At 59.3% G+C, this 18,089-nt stretch overlaps 1 protein-coding gene across 1 annotated transcript in view; it reads right to left on the reverse strand.

Moving 5' to 3' along the window:
- Positions 1-466, reverse strand: part of LOC140390086 (class I histocompatibility antigen, F10 alpha chain-like) — a 35,251-nt gene extending 34,785 nt beyond the window's left edge. The window contains exon 1 of the mRNA XM_072474985.1: positions 292-466. Within this exon, the coding sequence (XP_072331086.1) occupies positions 292-343 (52 nt within the window). The 5' untranslated portion in view covers positions 344-466. The remainder of the gene's footprint in view (positions 1-291) is intronic.
- Positions 467-18,089: the final 17,623 nt, after the last annotated feature.

Raw genomic sequence — 18,089 nt, forward strand, 5'->3', positions numbered from 1 at the left:
TTACCCACTGACTGAGGGTTAATACCCCAGAACCCAGAGACCCTCTCTGACCCCATTACCCACTGACTGAGGGTCAATACCCCAGTACCCAGACACTGAGAACCTCTCTGACCCCATTACCCACTGACTGAGGGTCAATACCCCAGTACCCAGACACAGACCCTCTCTGACCCCATTACCCACTGACTGAGGGTTAATACCCCAGAACCCAGAGACCCTCTCTGACCCCATTACCCACTGACTGAGGGTCAATACCCCAGTACCCAGACACTTTCTGACCCCATTACTCACCTGTCGAGGAGGCCCCTCCACAGAGAAAGGCCAGGAGTACCAGGCGCAGCATTGTTGCCCTGAATGAAGGGATTGTGAAGATTTCTGTGCCCAGTGTGACTGCTCCTGTTCACTGTGTCTGTGTCCCTCTCTCTGCCCAGTCTGTCTGTGAGCTCCTTCCCCAGTGCTGTTGTACTAAACTCAGATCCCTCCACACTGATTGGTTGACTGGTATATCAGTGTCCAATTAGAATAGGACGAGCCTGTGAATCATCAGTGTCTGGGTAGAAGAGTCCTGGACAGGTTGAGTTCAATGTCAAAACTTTCCAAATCTGGTGCACTATCCAATCAGAGAAACACTGAACAACATCATCAGTCGCCAGGGAGAATAAACTCTCCCAGGTTTGAGAATTAAACAAGAAACTGAAAGTACTTTGAGAGAACATAACAGAGGAAAAAACATCCAGAGGCCATTCGGCCTATCGAGCCTGCTCACCATTCAATAAGATCAAGACCAGTCTGATTGTGGTCTCAACTCGTTTCCTGTCTGCCCCCCTCCCCATCGCCCACTGCACCCTCTCCCACTGCCCCCTCCCCTTCCTGCCACCCCCTGCTACCCCAGGCCCCTCCCCGGCACCCCCTCCCCACTTCCATCTCCCCGCCGCCCCCTCCCCACCGGCTCCTCCCCACCACCACCACCACTCCTCCCCACCGCCCCCTCCTCCCCACCGCTGCCTCCCCATCAGCCCCTCCCCGCCGCCCCCTCCCCACTGGCTCCTCCCCGCCGCCCCCTCCCCACCGGCCCATCACCTTTCACTCCCTGACTATCAAACATCTGTCTAACTCAGCTGTGAATATATTCAATGTCAAGCCTCCATTGCTCTCACAGAATCATAGAATTTACAGCGCAGAAGGAGGCCATTCGGCCCATCGAGTCTGCACTGGCCCTTACAAAGTGCACCTACTCAAGCCCACGTATCTGCTCTATCCCCGTACCCCACTTAACATTTTTTGGACACTTAAGGGCAATTGATCCTGGCCAATCCACCTAACCTGCACATCTTTGGACTGTGGGTGGGAAGCGGAGCACCCGGAGGAAACCCACGCACACACGGGGAGGATGTGCAGACTCCGCACGGACAGTGACCCAGCGGGGAATCGAACCTGGGATCGTGGAGCTGTGAAGCCACAGTGCTAACCACTATGCTACTGTGCTGCTCTCTTGGAAAGGGTCTTCTGAGAGAGATATTTCTCCTTATCTCCATCTGAAAGGAGAGGCACCTTGTTCTTAAACCCTCTCAGATTCTCTTTAGGAGGGTCCAGTGCAGACTCGATGGGCCGAATGGCCTCCTTCTACTAAACTCCAATGAATACAGACCAAAACATTCAACATTGTTTCAAGAGATAACCAATCATCCCAGTAATGAGTCCAGTGAACTTTCTCTGAACTGTTCCCAACACAATTATATTAGTTATCAAGTAAGGAGACCAAAACGATAGAATCCCATCGCCAGTGAACAGTGCACCACCGAGAAACATCTGGCTGGGGGACAGGAGAATCCAGCCCAGTATTCCAGCTGTGGTCTCACTAAGGGCCGGTACAACTGCAGTGAAACGTATCACTATCACCGGGCCCTATCACTACTTCTCGGTGGTTCCCCAGATGATACAGTAGAAGTGCTGAGACTCCTGCCCTGCGACTAGGGATCTCGTTGGCGCTCATTTCATGGGGCAGCCCGGCCCGGGTGTGAGCGGAGCCATCCCCCGAAGCACCCCCGACACCTGCCACTGCCAGTCCTGGAGGCCCGCTCTGGTATTGACCAGGGTCTATATGTTAGCAGCCATGGAGCTCAGGGAGTGGTCCACCCCTGTCTGGGACTGCGCCACCTCCCTCTGGGCCTGTGCGATCCCCGCCAGCACCTGGGCAACGCCGCCGGTGCTCTCAGCGATAGGCTGCTGAGACTAAACCACAATGCGGAGCACCGCTGCAATCTGCAGCTGGCTCAGGCTCATGGCTGCCTGTGAGAGGGCAGCCCTGTCCTGGGCCACGGACATGGTGAACCAGAAAGGGCTCCGGACGGGGAGCATCGACAAACCAAAACTGATTCAAGTAAGCCGGACATGACTCCAGACGGGGAGCGCCGCAAACTCAGTGACGGCACGCACAAGGAGACAGCAGATGCCACAAAGCACACTGACACGAGTAACTGTGTGAAGGACTCGTATTATCCACAGAGTGTGGTCCTTGAGCGCAGCAAACACGGCAACAAAACCAACCAACACAACAACAACATCAAAGACAATAGCAAGAAGCATACCAAAGGCAACAACTTCGACACAAGCACGACAAAAACAACACCAATGGAACTACGACTGGTGCGAGGTGGTACAACTCTGACCATGAGGAACACTGTTACTGCTCAGCTCAGTACAGTGACATGCCATGGCAGGACGATGCATCTTACCAATTCACGTTTGCTGCACTACCAACAGGCAACCCAGCTTTCAGGACAGGTGCCATCAAGAATTACCACCACAAGCATCGAAAGAAAGTGTCCAAATCCAACAACAAAGTGATCTGACCACTTGAAATGAAAATGAATGAAAATTGCTTATTGTCACAAGTAGGCTTCAATGAAGTTACTGTGAAAAGCCCCTAGTCGCCACATTCCGGCGCCTGTTCGGGGAGGCTGGTACGGGAATTGAACCGTGCTGCTGGCCTGCTTTTAAAAGCCAGCGATTTAGCCCAGTGTGCTAAACCAGCCCCTTGGTTCCTTCAGCACAGGGACACTGATGGTGTTTACAATGCAATGCCACCATCAACATCAACAACTCACCAACCAAACAAGAAAGCCACTCGACCATAATCATTAATGAACTTTGGACTCATGCATATGATTTGGACTTATTGTTTAATGATCACTGTTATCATAACTTGTACAGAGTATCACTCATCTACCTAGTTTGTTCAATTTTCTGTAACACTGTACAGAAAATATGTAATATGAAAAAAGGGGAGATGTGGTGATATACATCACTGTAAGTACACAAAGGGTTAATGTACATACACTACACCTAGCTAGACACTAGAGGGAACACCAGAGACATGACACACAGACAGTCGACCAATAGGTCAGTAAGATAGGACACGACCAATGGGCAGTCACGATACACACAGAGGTGACACTACCACAGGAGGGCATTACACCAACCCATATAAAAGGACACATCACTCATGCTCAGTCTCTTTCCAGTGGAGACACTCAGTGAGTACAGACACGGGGTTGTTTGAACATCATACCCACCACGTGGATTGTAGCAGACTGGTTTGTCAGTCTGAGTAGCTATAACAGGATTAACAGTAGAGTCGAATCCAAGTAGGAGAATTGTTAACAATAATAAATGTGACAAAGCTATCTCCAAGTCTGAACCATCCTTTGTCAGAGTGCACATCAAGGAAGCAGCTTATGCTACGTCAAGAGCATAACAAAACAGTCACCTAGGAATTTGATCTCCGATTGACCAAGGAGCACTTGGCCCTGTTGAGCTGAAGACCATGTTCATGGATTCTTTGGACTACCTTCTTGAGGCGAGCGATGTGCTCCTGGGGCGTTGTGGACCAGATAATGACATCGTCAATGTACACTCGCACCCCCTCGATGCCCTCTATCATCTGTTCCATGATGCGATGAAATAGTTCGGAGGCAGATATGATGCCAAAAGGCATCCGGTTGTAGCAGCAACGACCAAACGGGGTGTTGAACGTGCACAGCTTGCAATTGGACGCGTCCAGTTGTATTTGCCAAAAACCCTTGGAGGCGTCGAGCTTTACATAGATTTTACATAGAAATTACAGTGCAGAAGGAGGCCATTCGGCCTATCGAGTCTGCACCGGCTCTTGGAAAGAGCACCCTACCCAAGGTCAACACCGCCACCCTATCCCCATAACCCAGCAACCCCACCCAACACTAAGGGCAATTTTGGACACGAAGGGCAATTTATCCTGGCCAATCCACCTAACCTGCACATCTTTGGACTGTGGGAGGAAACCGGAGCACCCGGAGGAAACCCACGCACACACGGGGAGGATGTGCAGACTCCGCACAGACAGTGACCCAAGCCGGAATCGAACCTGGGACCCTGGAGCTGTGAAGCAATTGTGCTATCCACAAAGCTACCGTGCTGCCCCTAATTCTTTGTGAAGAATTTGGCATCAGCCATCTCACTGGTCAACTCCTCTCGTTTTGGTATCAGGTAATGCTCCCTCATGATGTTGCGGTTTAGATCCTTAGGGTCAATGCAAATGCGAAGCTCCCTGACGGCTTCTTGATGCAGACCATGGAGCTGACCCAGTCCGTGGGCTCTGTGATATGATGCCCTGGTCGTGGAGGTCCTGTAATTGCTTCTTCAGACGATCCTTGAGGGGCGCCGGCACCCGGTGAGGTGAACGAATTACAGGGGTGGCGTTCGGCTTGAGCAGGATTTTGTATCGGTATGGGAGGGTGCCCATTCCGTCGAACACGCTGTGGTACTGCGTGATGATGTCATCTATGTCGGCTTGCAAGTTTCCATCGGGCGAGGCCGTCGCCGGTGGTGATGACATGGTGTGGACACGTTGAACAAGGTTCAGGAGCTTGCAGGCTCGAGCACCGAGCAGAGATGCTCTGTCAGGCCCGACGATTTCAAACCGCAGTGTTGTCTTGATTGCCTTGTTGGATACCCCCAGTTGACAGGAGCCACTGGCAGCTATGGCGTTGCCATTGTAGTCAAGGAGCTGGCAGGCCGGTGGAAGAATGCTTGGTCTGACGCGGATGGTGTCAAGGTCGGATTTCAAGATGAGGTTCGCCGATGCGCCGGTGTCCAGTTTGAACCGGATGCGCGCCTTGTTCACTGTGAGGACAGCAGATCACTCATCGGCGGGATCCACACAGTCCACACAGGATCGAGAGGCGTTACGTAGGTGTGGTGGAAGGCAGCGCATGTGTAGTTATGATGCCCACCCGGTATGGGGACTTGAGGCAGTCAGCACCAGGGTCTGTTGGGCTGTCGGGATCGGAATCTGGCATGCCTTGTTGTATTGAGCGGACACTTCTGAACCGCAGCTGGGATCGCTGGCTGCTGAGCGGTGGAGCAGATCTGCAAAGGGCTGCGCAGTGGCCAAGCTTGCCACACTGGAGACACCGGCATCCTTTTGCCGGACATTGCCGCTTTAAATGGGCGGACCCACAATTCGGACATGTCATGACGCCGATGTCCACGCGTTCCGTGCGCCATCACGCATGCGCAGTGCGGTCGGTCGACGTACGCACCTGCGCAGTCGGGCTCGTCGTCCACTCGGTCATGGCGCATGCGCAGGGACCCGGGAAAAGCGCGCAAAACGGCCACTCTCCTCGATGCTCAGGCACTGCATTTCTTCAATGGCCTGCACCCGTTCCGCCTCGTGGGAGGCCAGCTTCGCAGTTTCTGCTGCCCTGATGTGGGACTAACGATTCTTAGCATGCTCAGTGTGTCCCCAGTGTGTCCGTCCTCTGTGTGTGCGTCCCCTGTGTGTCCGTCTGTCCCCCTGTGTGTCCATCCCCTGTGTGTCCGTCCCCAGTGTGTCCGTCCCGTGTGTCCGTCTCTTGTGTGTCCATCCCCAGTGTGTCCGTCCCCTGTGTGTGCGTCCCCTGTGTGTCCGTCCCCTGTGTGTCCGTCTGTCCTCTATGTTTCCATCCACTGTGTGTCCGTTCCCTGTGTGTCCATCCCCTGTGTGTCCATCCCGTGTGTCCGTTCTCTGTGTGTCCGTCCCCAGTGTGTCCATCCCCTGTGTGTCCATCCCGTGTGTCCGTTCTCTGTGTGTCCGTCCATCCTCTGTGTGTCCGTCCTCTGTGTGTCCGTCCCCTGTGGGTCCATCCCCTGTGTGTCCATCCTCTGTGTGTCTGTCCTCTGTGTGTCCATCCTCTGTGTGTCCGTCCCCTGTGTGTCCGTCCTGTGTGTCCGTCCTCTGTGTGTCCATCCCCTGTGTGTCCATCCCCTGTGTGTCCGTGCGTCCTCTGTGTGTCCGTCCTCTGTGTGTTCGTCCCCTGTCCGTCCGTCCTCTGTGTGTCCGCCACCTGGGTGTCCGTCTTCCGTGTGTCCGTCCTCTGTGTCTCCATCCTCTGTGTCCGCCCCCTGTGTGTCCGCCTCCTATGTGTCCGTCCCCTGTGTGTCCGTCCTCTGTGTGTCCATCCTCTGTGTGTCCGTCCTCAGTGTGTCCGTCCCCTGTGTGTCCGTCCTCTGTGTGTCCGTCCCGTGTGTCCGTCCTCCGTGTGTGCGTCCACTGTGTGTCCATCCCCTGTCTGTCCGTTCCCTGTGTGACCGATCTCTGTGTGGGACTAATGTGTCCCCTGTCTGTCCATCCCCTGTGTGTCCATCCCGTGTGTCCGTTCTCTGTGTGTCCGTCCATCCTCTGTGTGTCCGTCCTCTGTGTGTCCGTCCCGTGTGTCCATCCCCTGTGTGTCCATCCCCTGTGTGTCCGTCCTCTGTGTGTCCGTCCTCTGTGTGTCCATCCTCTGTGTGTCCGTCCCGTGTGTCCGTCCCCAGTGTGTCCATCCCCTGTGTGTCCGTTCTCTGTGTGTCCGTCCATCCTCTGTGTGTCCGTCCTCTGTGTGTCCGTCCCCTGTGTGTCCATCCCGTGTGTCCATCCTGTGTGTCCGTCCTCTGTGTGTCCGTCCTCTGTGTGTTCGTCCCCTGTGTGTCCGTCCCATGTGTGTCCGTCCTCTGTGTGTCCATCCCCTGTGTGTCCGTCCATCCTCTGTGTGTCCGTCCTCTGTGTGTGCGTCCCCTGTGTGTCCGTCCCATGTGTGTCCGTCCCATGTGTGTCCGTCCCCAGTGTGTCCGTCCTCTGTGTGTCCGTCCCCTGTGTGTCCGTCCGTCCTCTGTGTGTCCGTCCCGCCCTTCCGTTCCCTGTGTGTCTGTCCCGTCCGTCCGTCCTCTGTGTGTCCATCCCCTGTGTGTCCGTCCGTCCTCTGTGTGTCCGTCCCCTGTGTGTCCATCCCCAGTGTGTCCGTCCCCTGTGTGTCCGTCCCCTGTGTGTCCGTTCCCTGTGTGTCCATCCCGTGTGTGTCCGTCCTCTGTGTGTCCGCCCCCTGTGTCCGTCCCCTGTGTGTCCGTCCTCTGTGTGTCCGTCCTCTGTGTGTCCATCCCCTGTGTGCCTGTCCCCTGGGTGTCCGTCCTCTGTGTGTCCGTTCCCTGTGTGTCCGTCCCGTGTGTGTCCGTCCTCTGTGTGTCCGTCCCGTGTGTCCGCCCCCTGTGTGTCCGTCCCGTGTGTCCGTCCCCTGTGTGTCCGTCCCCTGTGTGTCCATCCCCTGTGTGTCCGTCCTCTGTGTGTCCGTCCACTGTGTGTCCGTCCTCTGTGTGTCCGTCCCCTGTGTGTCCGTCTTCCGTGTGTCTGTCCCCTGTGTGTCCATCCTCTGTGTGTCCGGCCCCTGTGTGTCCGCCCCCTGTGTGTCCGTCCTCCGTGTGTCCGTCCACTGTGTGTCCATCCCCTGTCTGTCCGTTCCCGGTGTGACCGATCTCTGTGTGTCCGTCCCGTGTGTCCGTCCATCCTCCGTGTGTCCGTCCCCTGTGTGTCCGTCCCCTGTGTGTCCATCCCCTGTGTGTCCGTCCTCTGTGTGTCCGTCCCTGTTTGTCCATCTCCTGTGTATCCGTCGCCTGTGTGCCCGTCCTCTGAGTGTCTGTCCCCACTGTGTACGTCCTCGGTGTGTGCGTCCCCATTGTGTGCGTCCCCTGTGTGTCCGTCTGTCCTCTGTGTGTCCATCCTCTGTGTGTCCATCCTCTGTGTGTCCATCCTCTGTGTGTCCGTCCTCTGTGTGTCCGTCCCCTGTGTGTCCGTCCCCAGTGTGTCCATCCCCTGTGTGTCCGTCCCCAGTGTGTCCATCCCCTGTGTGTCCGTCCATCCTCTGTGTGTCCGTCCTCTGTGTGTCCGTCCCGTGTGTCCATCCTCTGTGTGTCCGTCCTCTGTGTGTCCGTCACCTGTGTGTCCGTCCTGTGTGTCCATCCTCTGTGTGTCCATCCCCTGTGTGTCCATCCCCTGTGTGTCCGTGCATCCTCTGTGTGTCCGTCCTCTGTGTGTTCGTCCCTTGTCCGTCCGTCCTCTGTGTGTCCGCCACCTGGGTGTCCGTCTTCCGTGTGTCTGTCCTCTGTGTCTCCATCCTCTGTGTCCGCCCCCTGTGTGTCCGCCCCCTATGTGTCCGTCCCCTGTGTGTCCGTCCCCTGTGTGTCCGTCCCCTGTGTGTCCGTCCTCTGTGTGTCCGTCCCCTGTGTGTCCGTCCTCTGTGTGTCCGTCCCCTGTGTGTCCGTCCTCCGTGTGTCCGTCCACTGTGTGTCCATCCCCTGTCTGTCCGTTCCCTGTGTGACCGATCTCTGTGTGTCCATCCCGTGTGACCGTCCATCCTCCGTGTGTCCGTCCCCTGTGTGTCCATCCCCTGTGTGTCCGTCCTCTGTGTGTCCGTCCCGTGTGTCCATCTCCTGTGTGTCCGTCCCGTGTGCCCGTCCTCTGTGTGTCTGTCCCAAATGTGTCCGTCCTCTGTGTGTACATCCTCTGTGTGTCCGTCCTCAGTGTGTCCGTCCTCTGTGTGTCCGTCCTCAGTGTGTCCGTCCTGTGTGTCCGTCCCCTATGTGTCCGTCCTCCGTGTGTCCGTCCTCTGTGTGTCCATCCCCTGTGTGTCCGTCCTCTATGTGTCCGTCCCCTGTGTGTCCGTTTCCTCTGTGTCCGTCCTCTGTGTGCCCGTCCTCTGTGTGTCCATCCCCAGTGTGTCCGCCCTCTGTGTGTCTGTCCGTTCTGTGTGTGTCCGTCCGTGCTCTGTGTCTGTCCCCAGTGTGTCCGTCCCCTGTGTGTCCATCCTCTGTGTGTCTGTCTGCTCTCTGTGTCTGTCCCCAGTGTGTCCATCCCCTATGTGCCCGTCCAGTCCCTGTGTCCATCCCGTGTGTCCATCCTCTGTGTGTCCGTCCTCTGTCCGTCCGTCCTCTGTGTGTCCGTCCCCTGAGTGTCCGTCCCCTGAGTGTCCGTCCGTCCCCTGAGTGTCCGTCCCCTGAGTGTCCGTCCGTCCTCTGTGTGTCCGTCCTCTGAGTGTCCGTCCGTCCTCTATGTGTCCGTCCTCTGTGTGTCCGTCCCCTGAGTGTCCGTCCGTCCTCTGTGTGTCTGTCCCCTGAGTGTCCCTCTGTCCTCTGTGCGTCCGTCCGTTCTGTGTGTCCATCCCGTCCGTCCGTTCCCTGTGTGTCCGTCCCGTCCGTCCGTCCTCTGTGTGTCCGTCCCGTGTGTCCGTCCGTCCTCTGTGTGTCCGTCCCCTGTCCGTCCGTCCCCTGTCCGTCCGTCCTCTGTGTGTCCGTCCGTCCTCTGTGTGTCCGTCCCCTGTCCGTCCGTCCTCTGTGTGTCCCTTCCCAGTGTGTCCGTCCGTCCTCTGTGTGTCCGTCCCTTGTGTGTCCATCCCCAGTGTGTCCGTCCCCTGTGTGTCCGTCCCCTGTGTGTCCGTCCCCTGTGTGTCCGTCCCGTGTGTCCATCCCGTGTGTCCGTCCACTGTGTGTCCGTCCTCTGTGTGTCCGTCCTCTGTGTGTCCGTCCCCTGTGTGTCCGTCTTCCGTGTGTCTGTCCCCTGTGTGTCCATCCTCTGTGTGTCCGCCCCCTGTGTGTCCGCCCCGTGTGTCCGCCCCCTGTGTGTCCGTCCCCTGTGTGTCCGCCCCCTGTGTGTCCGCCCCCTGTGTGTCCGTTCCCTGTGAGACCGATCTCTGTGTCCGTCCCGTGTGTCCGTCCATCCTCCGTGTGTCCGTCCCCTGTGTGTCCATCCCCTGTGTGTCCGTCCTCTGTGTGTCCGTCCCCTGTGTACTCTGTGTGTCCGTCCCCTGTGTGTCCATCCCCTGTGTGTCCATCCTCTGTGTGTCCGTCCTCTGTGTGCCTGTCCCCACTGTGTACGTCCTCGGTGTGTGCGTCCCCTGTGTGTCCGTCTGTCCTCTGTGTGTCCCTCCCCTGTGTGTCCGTCCCCTGTGTGTCCATCCCCTGTGTGCCCGTCCTCTGTGTGTCTGTCCCCACTGTGTACGTCCTCGGTGTGTGCGTCCCCTGTGTGTCCGTCTGTCCTCTGTGTGTCCCTCCCCTGTGTGTCCGTCCCCTGTGTGTCCGTCCCCAGTGTGTCCATCCCCAGTGTGTCCATCCCCTGTGTGTCCGTCCCGTGTGTCCATCCTCTGTGTGTGCGTCCCCTGTGTGTGCGTCCCGTGTGTCCGTCTGTCCTCTGTGTGTCCATCCTCTGTGTGTCCGTCCTCTGTGTGTCCGTCCTCTGTGTGTCCGTCCCCTGTGTGTCCGTCCTCTGTGTGTCCGTCCTCTGTGTGTCCGTCCCCTGTGTGTCCGTCCTCTGTGTGTCCGTCCCCTGTGTGTCCGTCCTCTGTGTGTCCGTCCCCTGTGTGTCCGTCCTCTGTGTGTCCGTCCCCTGTGTGTCCGTCCCCTGTGTGTCCATCCTCTGTGTGTCCGTCCTCTGTGTGTCCGCCCCCTGTGTGTCCGTCCTCTGTGTGTCCGTCCCCTGTGTGTCCGTCCTCTGTGCGTCCGTCCCCTGTGTGTCCATCCTCTGTGTGTCCGTCCTCTGTGTGTCCGTCCCGTGTGTCCGTCCTCTGTGTGTCCGTCCCCTGTGTGTCCGTCCTCTGTGTGTCCGTCCCGTGTGTCCATCTCCTGTGGGTCCGTCCCGTGTGCACGTCCTCTGTGTGTCTGTCCCCAATGTGTCCGTCCTCCGTGTGTCCGTCCTCTGTGTGTCCATCCCCTGTGTGTCCGTCACCTATGTGTACGTCCCCTGTGTGTCCGTTTCCTGTGTGTCCGTCCGTGCTCTGTGTCTGTCCCCAGTGTGTCTGTCCCCAGTGTGTCCGTCCCCTGTGTGTCCATCCTCTGTGTGTCTGTCTGCTCTCTGTGTCTGTCCCCAGTGTGTCCATCCCCTATGTGTCCGTCCAGTCCCTGTGTCCATCCCGTGTGTCCGTCCTCTGTGTGTCTGTCCCCTGAGTGTCCGTCCGTCCCCTGAGTGTCCGTCCGTCCTCTGTGTGTCCGTCCCCTGAGTGTCCCTCCGTCCTCTGTGTGTCCGTCCTCTGTGTGTCCGTCCCCTGAGTGTCCGTCCGTCCTCTGTGTGTCTGTCGTCTGTGTGACCACCCTCTCTCCGTCCATCCTCTGTGTGTCCGTTCCCTGAGTGTCCGTCCGTCCTCTGTGTGTCCGTCCCCTGAGTGTCCCTCCGTCCTCTGTGCGTCCGTCCGTCCCGTGTGTCCATCCCGTCCGTCCGTTCCCTGTGTGTCCGTCCCGTCCATCCGTCCTCTGTGTGTCCGTCCCCTGTGTGTCCGTCCGTCCCCTGTGTGTCCGTCCGTCCTCTGTGGGTCCGTCCCCTGTCCGTCCGTCCCCTGTCCGTCCGTCCTCTGTGTGTCCCTTCCCAGTGTGTCTGTCCGTCCTCTGTGTGTCCGTCCTCTGTGTGTCCGTCCCTTGTGTGTCCGCCCCCTGTGTGTCCGTCCGTCCTCTGTGTGTCCGTCCCCTGTCCGTCCGTCCTCTGTGTGTCCGTCCGTCCTCTGTGTGTCTGTCCCCTGTCCGTCCGTCCTCTGTGTGTCCATCCTCTGTGTGTCCGTCCCTTGTGTGTCCATCCCCAGTGTGTCCGTCCCCTGTGTGTCCGCCCCCTGTGTGTCCATCCCGTGTGTCCGTCCCGTGTCCATCCCGTGTGTCCGTCCACTGTGTGTCCGTCCTCTGTGTGTCCGTCCTCTGTGTGTCCGTCCTCTGTGTGTCCGTCCCCTGTGTGTCCGTCCCGTGTGTCCGTCCCGTGTCCATCCCGTGTGTCCGTCCACTTTGTGTCCGTCCTCTGTATGTCCGTCCTCTGTGTGTCCGTCCACTGTGTGTCCGTCCTCTGTGTGTCCGTCCTCTGTGTGTCCGTCCCGTGTGTCCGTCCCCTGTGTGTCCATCCCGTGTGTCCGTCCACTGTGTGTCCGTCCTCTGTGTGTCTGTCCTCTGTGTGTCCGTCCCTTGTGTGTCCATCCCCAGTGTGTCCGTCCCGTGTGTCCGCACCCCTGTGTGTCCATCCCCTGTGTGTCCGTCCCCTGTGTGTCCGTCCCCTGTGTGTCCATCCCGTGTGTCCGTCCACTGTGTGTCCGTCCTCTGTGTGTCCGTCCCCTGTGTGTTCATCCCGTGTGTCCGTCCTCTGTGTGTCCGTCCCCTGTGTGTCCGTCTTCCGTGTGTCTGTCCCCTGTGTGTCCATCCTCTGTGTGTCCGCCCCGTGTGTCCGCCCCCTGTGTGTCCGTCCTCCGTGTGTCCGTCCACTGTGTGTCCATCCCCAGTGTGTCCATCCTCTGTGTGTCCGTCCTCTGTGTGTGCGTCCCGTGTGTCCGTCTGTCCTCTGTGTGTCCATCCTCTGTGTGTCCGTCCTCTGTGTGTCCATCCCCTGTGTGTCCGTCCTCTGTGTGTCCGTCCCCTGTGTGTCCGTCCTCTATGTGTCCGTCCCTGTGTGTCCATCTCCTGTGTGCCGGTCCTCTGTGTGTCTGTCCCCACTGTGTACGTCCTCGGTGTGTGCGTCCCCTGTGTGTCCGTCTGTCCTCTGTGTGTCCCTCCCCTGTGTGTCTGTCCCGTGTGTCCGTCCCCAGTGTGTCCATCCCCTGTGTCCGTCCTCTGTGTGTGCGTCCCGTGTGTCCGTCTGTCCTCTGTGTGTCCATCCTCTGTGTGTCCGTCCTCTGTGTGTCCATCCCCTGTGTGTCCGTCCCCAGTGTGTCCATCCCCTGTGTGTCCGTTCTCTGTGTGTCCGTCCATCCTCTGTTTGTCCGTCCTCTGTGTGTCCGTCACCTGTGTGTCCGTCCCCTGTGTGTCCGTCCTCTGTGTGTCCGTCCTCTGTGTGTCCGTCCCCTGTGTGTCCGTCCTGTGTGTCCGTCATGTGTGTCCGTCCTCTGTGTGTCCGTCCTCTGTGTGTCCGCCACCTGGGTGTCCGTCTTCCGTGTGTCTGTCCTCTGTGTCTCCATCCTCTGTGTCCGCCCCCTGTGTGTCCGCCCCCTATGTGTCCGTCCCCTGTGTGTCCGTCTCCTCTGTGTCCGTCCCCTGTGTGTCCGTCCTCTGTGTGTCCGTCCCCTGTGTGTCCGTCCTCTGTGTGTCCGTCCCCTGTGTGTCCGTCCTCCGTGTGTCCGTCCACTGTGTGTCCATCCCGTCTGTCTGTTCCCTGTGTGACCGATCTCTGTGTGTCCGTCCCGTGTGTCCGTCCATCCTCCGTGTGTCCGTCCCCTGTGTGTCCATCCCCTGTGTGCCCGTCCTCTGTGTGTCTGTCCCCAATGTGTCCGTCCTCTGTGTGTCCGTCCTCTGTGTGTGCGTCCCCTATGTGTCCGTCCTCTGTGTGTCTGTCCGTTCTCTGTGTGTCCGTCCGTGCTCTGTGTCTGTCCGCTGTGTGTCCGTCCCCTATGTGAACGTTCCCTGTGTGTCCGTTTCCTGTGTGTCCGTCCCGTGTGTCCGTCCACTGTGTGTCCGTCCTCTGTGTGTCCGTCCCCTGTGTGTTCATCCCGTGTGTCCGTCCTCTGTGTGTCCGTCCCCTGTGTGTCCGTCTTCCGTGTGTCTGTCCCCTGTGTGTCCATCCTCTGTGTGTCCGCCCCGTGTGTCCGCCCCCTGTGTGTCCGTCCTCCGTGTGTCCGTCCACTGTGTGTCCATCCCCAGTGTGTCCATCCTCTGTGTGTCCGTCCTCTGTGTGTGCGTCCCGTGTGTCCGTCTGTCCTCTGTGTGTCCATCCTCTGTGTGTCCGTCCTCTGTGTGTCCATCCCCTGTGTGTCCGTCCTCTGTGTGTCCGTCCCCTGTGTGTCCGTCCTCTATGTGTCCGTCCCTGTGTGTCCATCTCCTGTGTGCCGGTCCTCTGTGTGTCTGTCCCCACTGTGTACGTCCTCGGTGTGTGCGTCCCCTGTGTGTCCGTCTGTCCTCTGTGTGTCCCTCCCCTGTGTGTCTGTCCCGTGTGTCCGTCCCCAGTGTGTCCATCCCCTGTGTCCGTCCTCTGTGTGTGCGTCCCGTGTGTCCGTCTGTCCTCTGTGTGTCCATCCTCTGTGTGTCCGTCCTCTGTGTGTCCATCCCCTGTGTGTCCGTCCCCAGTGTGTCCATCCCCTGTGTGTCCGTTCTCTGTGTGTCCGTCCATCCTCTGTTTGTCCGTCCTCTGTGTGTCCGTCACCTGTGTGTCCGTCCCCTGTGTGTCCGTCCTCTGTGTGTCCGTCCTCTGTGTGTCCGTCCCCTGTGTGTCCGTCCTGTGTGTCCGTCCTGTGTGTCCGTCCTCTGTGTGTCCGTCCTCTGTGTGTCCGCCACCTGGGTGTCCGTCTTCCGTGTGTCTGTCCTCTGTGTCTCCATCCTCTGTGTCCGCCCCCTGTGTGTCCGCCCCCTATGTGTCCGTCCCCTGTGTGTCCGTCTCCTCTGTGTCCGTCCCCTGTGTGTCCGTCCTCTGTGTGTCCGTCCCCTGTGTGTCCGTCCTCTGTGTGTCCGTCCCCTGTGTGTCCGTCCTCCGTGTGTCCGTCCACTGTGTGTCCATCCCGTCTGTCTGTTCCCTGTGTGACCGATCTCTGTGTGTCCGTCCCGTGTGTCCGTCCATCCTCCGTGTGTCCGTCCCCTGTGTGTCCATCCCCTGTGTGCCCGTCCTCTGTGTGTCTGTCCCCAATGTGTCCGTCCTCTGTGTGTCCGTCCTCTGTGTGTGCGTCCCCTATGTGTCCGTCCTCTGTGTGTCTGTCCGTTCTCTGTGTGTCCGTCCGTGCTCTGTGTCTGTCCGCTGTGTGTCCGTCCCCTATGTGAACGTTCCCTGTGTGTCCGTTTCCTGTGTGTCCGTCCGTCCTCTGTGTGCCCGTCCTCTGTGTGTCCATCCCCAGTGTGTCCGCCCTCTGTGTGTCTGTCCGTTCTCTGTGTGTCCGTCCGTGCTCTGTGTCTGTCCCCAGTGTGTCCGTCCCCAGTGTGTCCATCCTCTGTGTGTCTGTCTGCTCTCTGTGTCTGTCCCCAGTGTGTCCATCCCCTATGTGTCCGTCCAGTCCCTGTGTCCATCCCGTGTGTCCGTCCTCTCTGTGTCCGTCCCCTGAGTGTCCCTCCGTCCTCTGTGTGTCCGTCCTCTGTGTGTCCGTCCCCTGAGTGTCCGTCCGTCCCCTGAGTGTCCGTCCGTCCTCTGTGTGTCCGTCCCCTGAGTGTCCCTCCGTCCTCTGTGTGTCCGTCCTCTGTGTGTCCGTCCCCTGAGTGTCCGTCCGTCATCTGTGTGTCTGTCGTCAGTGTGACCGCCCTCTCTCCATCCATCCTCTGTGTGACCGTCCCCTGAGTGTCCGTCCGTCCTCTGTGCGTCCGTCCGTCCCGTGTGTCCACCGCGTCCGTCCGTTCCCTGTGTGTCCGTCCCGTCCATCCGTCCTCTGTGTGTCCGTCCTCTGTGTGTCCGTCCCCTGAGTGTCCGTCCGTCCCCTGAGTGTCCGTCCGTCCTCTGTGTGTCCGTCCCCTGTCCGTCCGTCCTCTGTGTCCCTTCCCAGTGTGTCCGTCCATCCTCCGTGTGTCCGTCCTCTGTGTGTCCGTCCCTTGTGTGTCCATCCCCAGTGTGTCCGTCCCGTGTGTCCGCCCCCTGTGTGTCCGTCCCGTGTGTTCGTCCCCTGTGTGTCCGTCCCCTGTGTGTCCATCCCGTGTGTCCGTCCTCTGGGTGTCCGTCCCGTGTGTCCGTCTTCCGTGTGTCTGTCCCCTGTGTGTCCGCCCCCTGTGTGTCCGCCCCCTGTGTGTCCGCCCCCTGTGTGTCCGTCCTCCGTGTGTCCGTCCACTGTGTGTCCATCCCCTGTCTGTCCGTTCCCTGTGTGACCGATCTCTGTGTGTCCGTCCCGTGTGTCCGTCCATCCTCCGTGTGTCCGTCCCCTGTGTGTCCATCCCCTGTGTGTCCGTCCTCTGTGTGTCCGTCCCCTGTGTACTCTGTGTGTCCGTCCCCTGTGTGTCCATCCCCTGTGTGTCCGTCCTCGGTGTGTCCGTCCCTGTGTGTCCATCTACTGTGTATCCGTCCCCTGTGTGCCCGTCCTCTGTGTGTCTGTCCCCACTGTGTACGTCCTCGGTGTGTGCGTCCCCTGTGTGTCCGTCTGTCCTCTGTGTGTCCCTCCCCTGTGTGTCCGTCCTCTGTGTGTCCGTCCCCTATGTGTCCGTCCCTTGTGTGTCCATCCCCAGTGTGTCCGTCCCCTGTGTGTCCGTCCCCTGTGTGTCGGTCCCCTGAGTGTCCATCCGTCCTCTGTGTGTCCGTCCCCTGAGTGTCCCTCCGTCCTCTGTGCGTCCGTCCATCCCGTCCGTCCGTTCCCTGTGTCCATCCCGTCCGTCCGTCCTCTGTGCGTCCGTCCCCTGTGTCCGTCCGTCCTCTGTGTGTCCGTCCCTTGTGTGTCCATCCCCAGTGTGTCCGTCCCCTGTGTGTCCGTCCCCTGTGTGTCGGTCCCCTGAGTGTCCGTCCGTCCTCTGTGTGTCCGTCCCCTGGGTCCGTCCGTCCTCTGTGTGTCCGTCCCCTGTCCGTCCGTCTTCTGTGTGTCCCTTCCCAGTGTGTCCGTCCGTCCTCTGTGTGTCCGTCCCCTGTGTGTCCGTCCCTTGTGTCCACCGCGTCCGTCCGTTCCCTGTGTGTCCGTCCCGTCCATCCGTCCTCTGTGTGTCCGTCCTCTGTGTGTCCGTCCCCTGAGTGTCCGTCCGTCCCCTGAGTGTCCGTCCGTCCTCTGTGTGTCCGTCCCCTGTCCGTCCGTCCTCTGTGTCCCTTCCCAGTGTGTCCGTCCATCCTCCGTGTGTCCGTCCTCTGTGTGTCCGTCCCTTGTGTGTCCATCCCCAGTGTGTCCGTCCCGTGTGTCCGCCCCCTGTGTGTCCGTCCCGTGTGTTCGTCCCCTGTGTGTCCGTCCCCTGTGTGTCCATCCCGTGTGTCCGTCCTCTGTGTGTCCGTCCCGTGTGTCCGTCTTCCGTGTGTCTGTCCCCTGTGTGTCCGCCCCCTGTGTGTCCGCCCCCTGTGTGTCCGCCCCCTGTGTGTCCGTCCTCCGTGTGTCCGTCCACTGTGTGTCCATCCCCTGTCTGTCCGTTCCCTGTGTGACCGATCTCTGTGTGTCCGTCCCGTGTGTCCGTCCATCCTCCGTGTGTCCGTCCCCTGTGTGTCCATCCCCTGTGTGTCCGTCCTCTGTGTGTCCGTCCCCTGTGTACTCTGTGTGTCCGTCCCCTGTGTGTCCATCCCCTGTGTGTCCGTCCTCGGTGTGTCCGTCCCTGTGTGTCCATCTACTGTGTATCCGTCCCCTGTGTGCCCGTCCTCTGTGTGTCTGTCCCCACTGTGTACGTCCTCGGTGTGTCCCTCCCCTGTGTGTCCGTCCTCTGTGTGTCCGTCCCCTATGTGTCCGTCCCTTGTGTGTCCATCCCCAGTGTGTCCGTCCCCTGTGTGTCCGTCCCCTGTGTGTCGGTCCCCTGAGTGTCCATCCGTCCTCTGTGTGTCCGTCCCCTGAGTGTCCCTCCGTCCTCTGTGCGTCCGTCCATCCCGTCCGTCCGTTCCCTGTGTCCGTCCCGTCCGTCCGTCCTCTGTGCGTCCGTCCCCTGTGTCCGTCCGTCCTCTGTGTGTCCGTCCCTTGTGTGTCCATCCCCAGTGTGTCCGTCCCCTGTGTGTCCGTCCCCTGTGTGTCGGTCCCCTGAGTGTCCGTCCGTCCTCTGTGTGTCCGTCCCCTGGGTCCGTCCGTCCTCTGTGTGTCCGTCCCCTGTCCGTCCGTCTTCTGTGTGTCCCTTCCCAGTGTGTCCGTCCGTCCTCTGTGTGTCCGTCCCCTGTGTGTCCGTCCCTTGTGTCCACCGCGTCCGTCCGTTCCCTGTGTGTCCGTCCCGTCCATCCGTCCTCTGTGTGTCCGTCCTCT

The sequence above is a fragment of the Scyliorhinus torazame genome, chromosome 14 (assembly GCF_047496885.1).
Source record: "Scyliorhinus torazame isolate Kashiwa2021f chromosome 14, sScyTor2.1, whole genome shotgun sequence".
Lineage (NCBI taxonomy): Eukaryota > Metazoa > Chordata > Chondrichthyes > Carcharhiniformes > Scyliorhinidae > Scyliorhinus > Scyliorhinus torazame.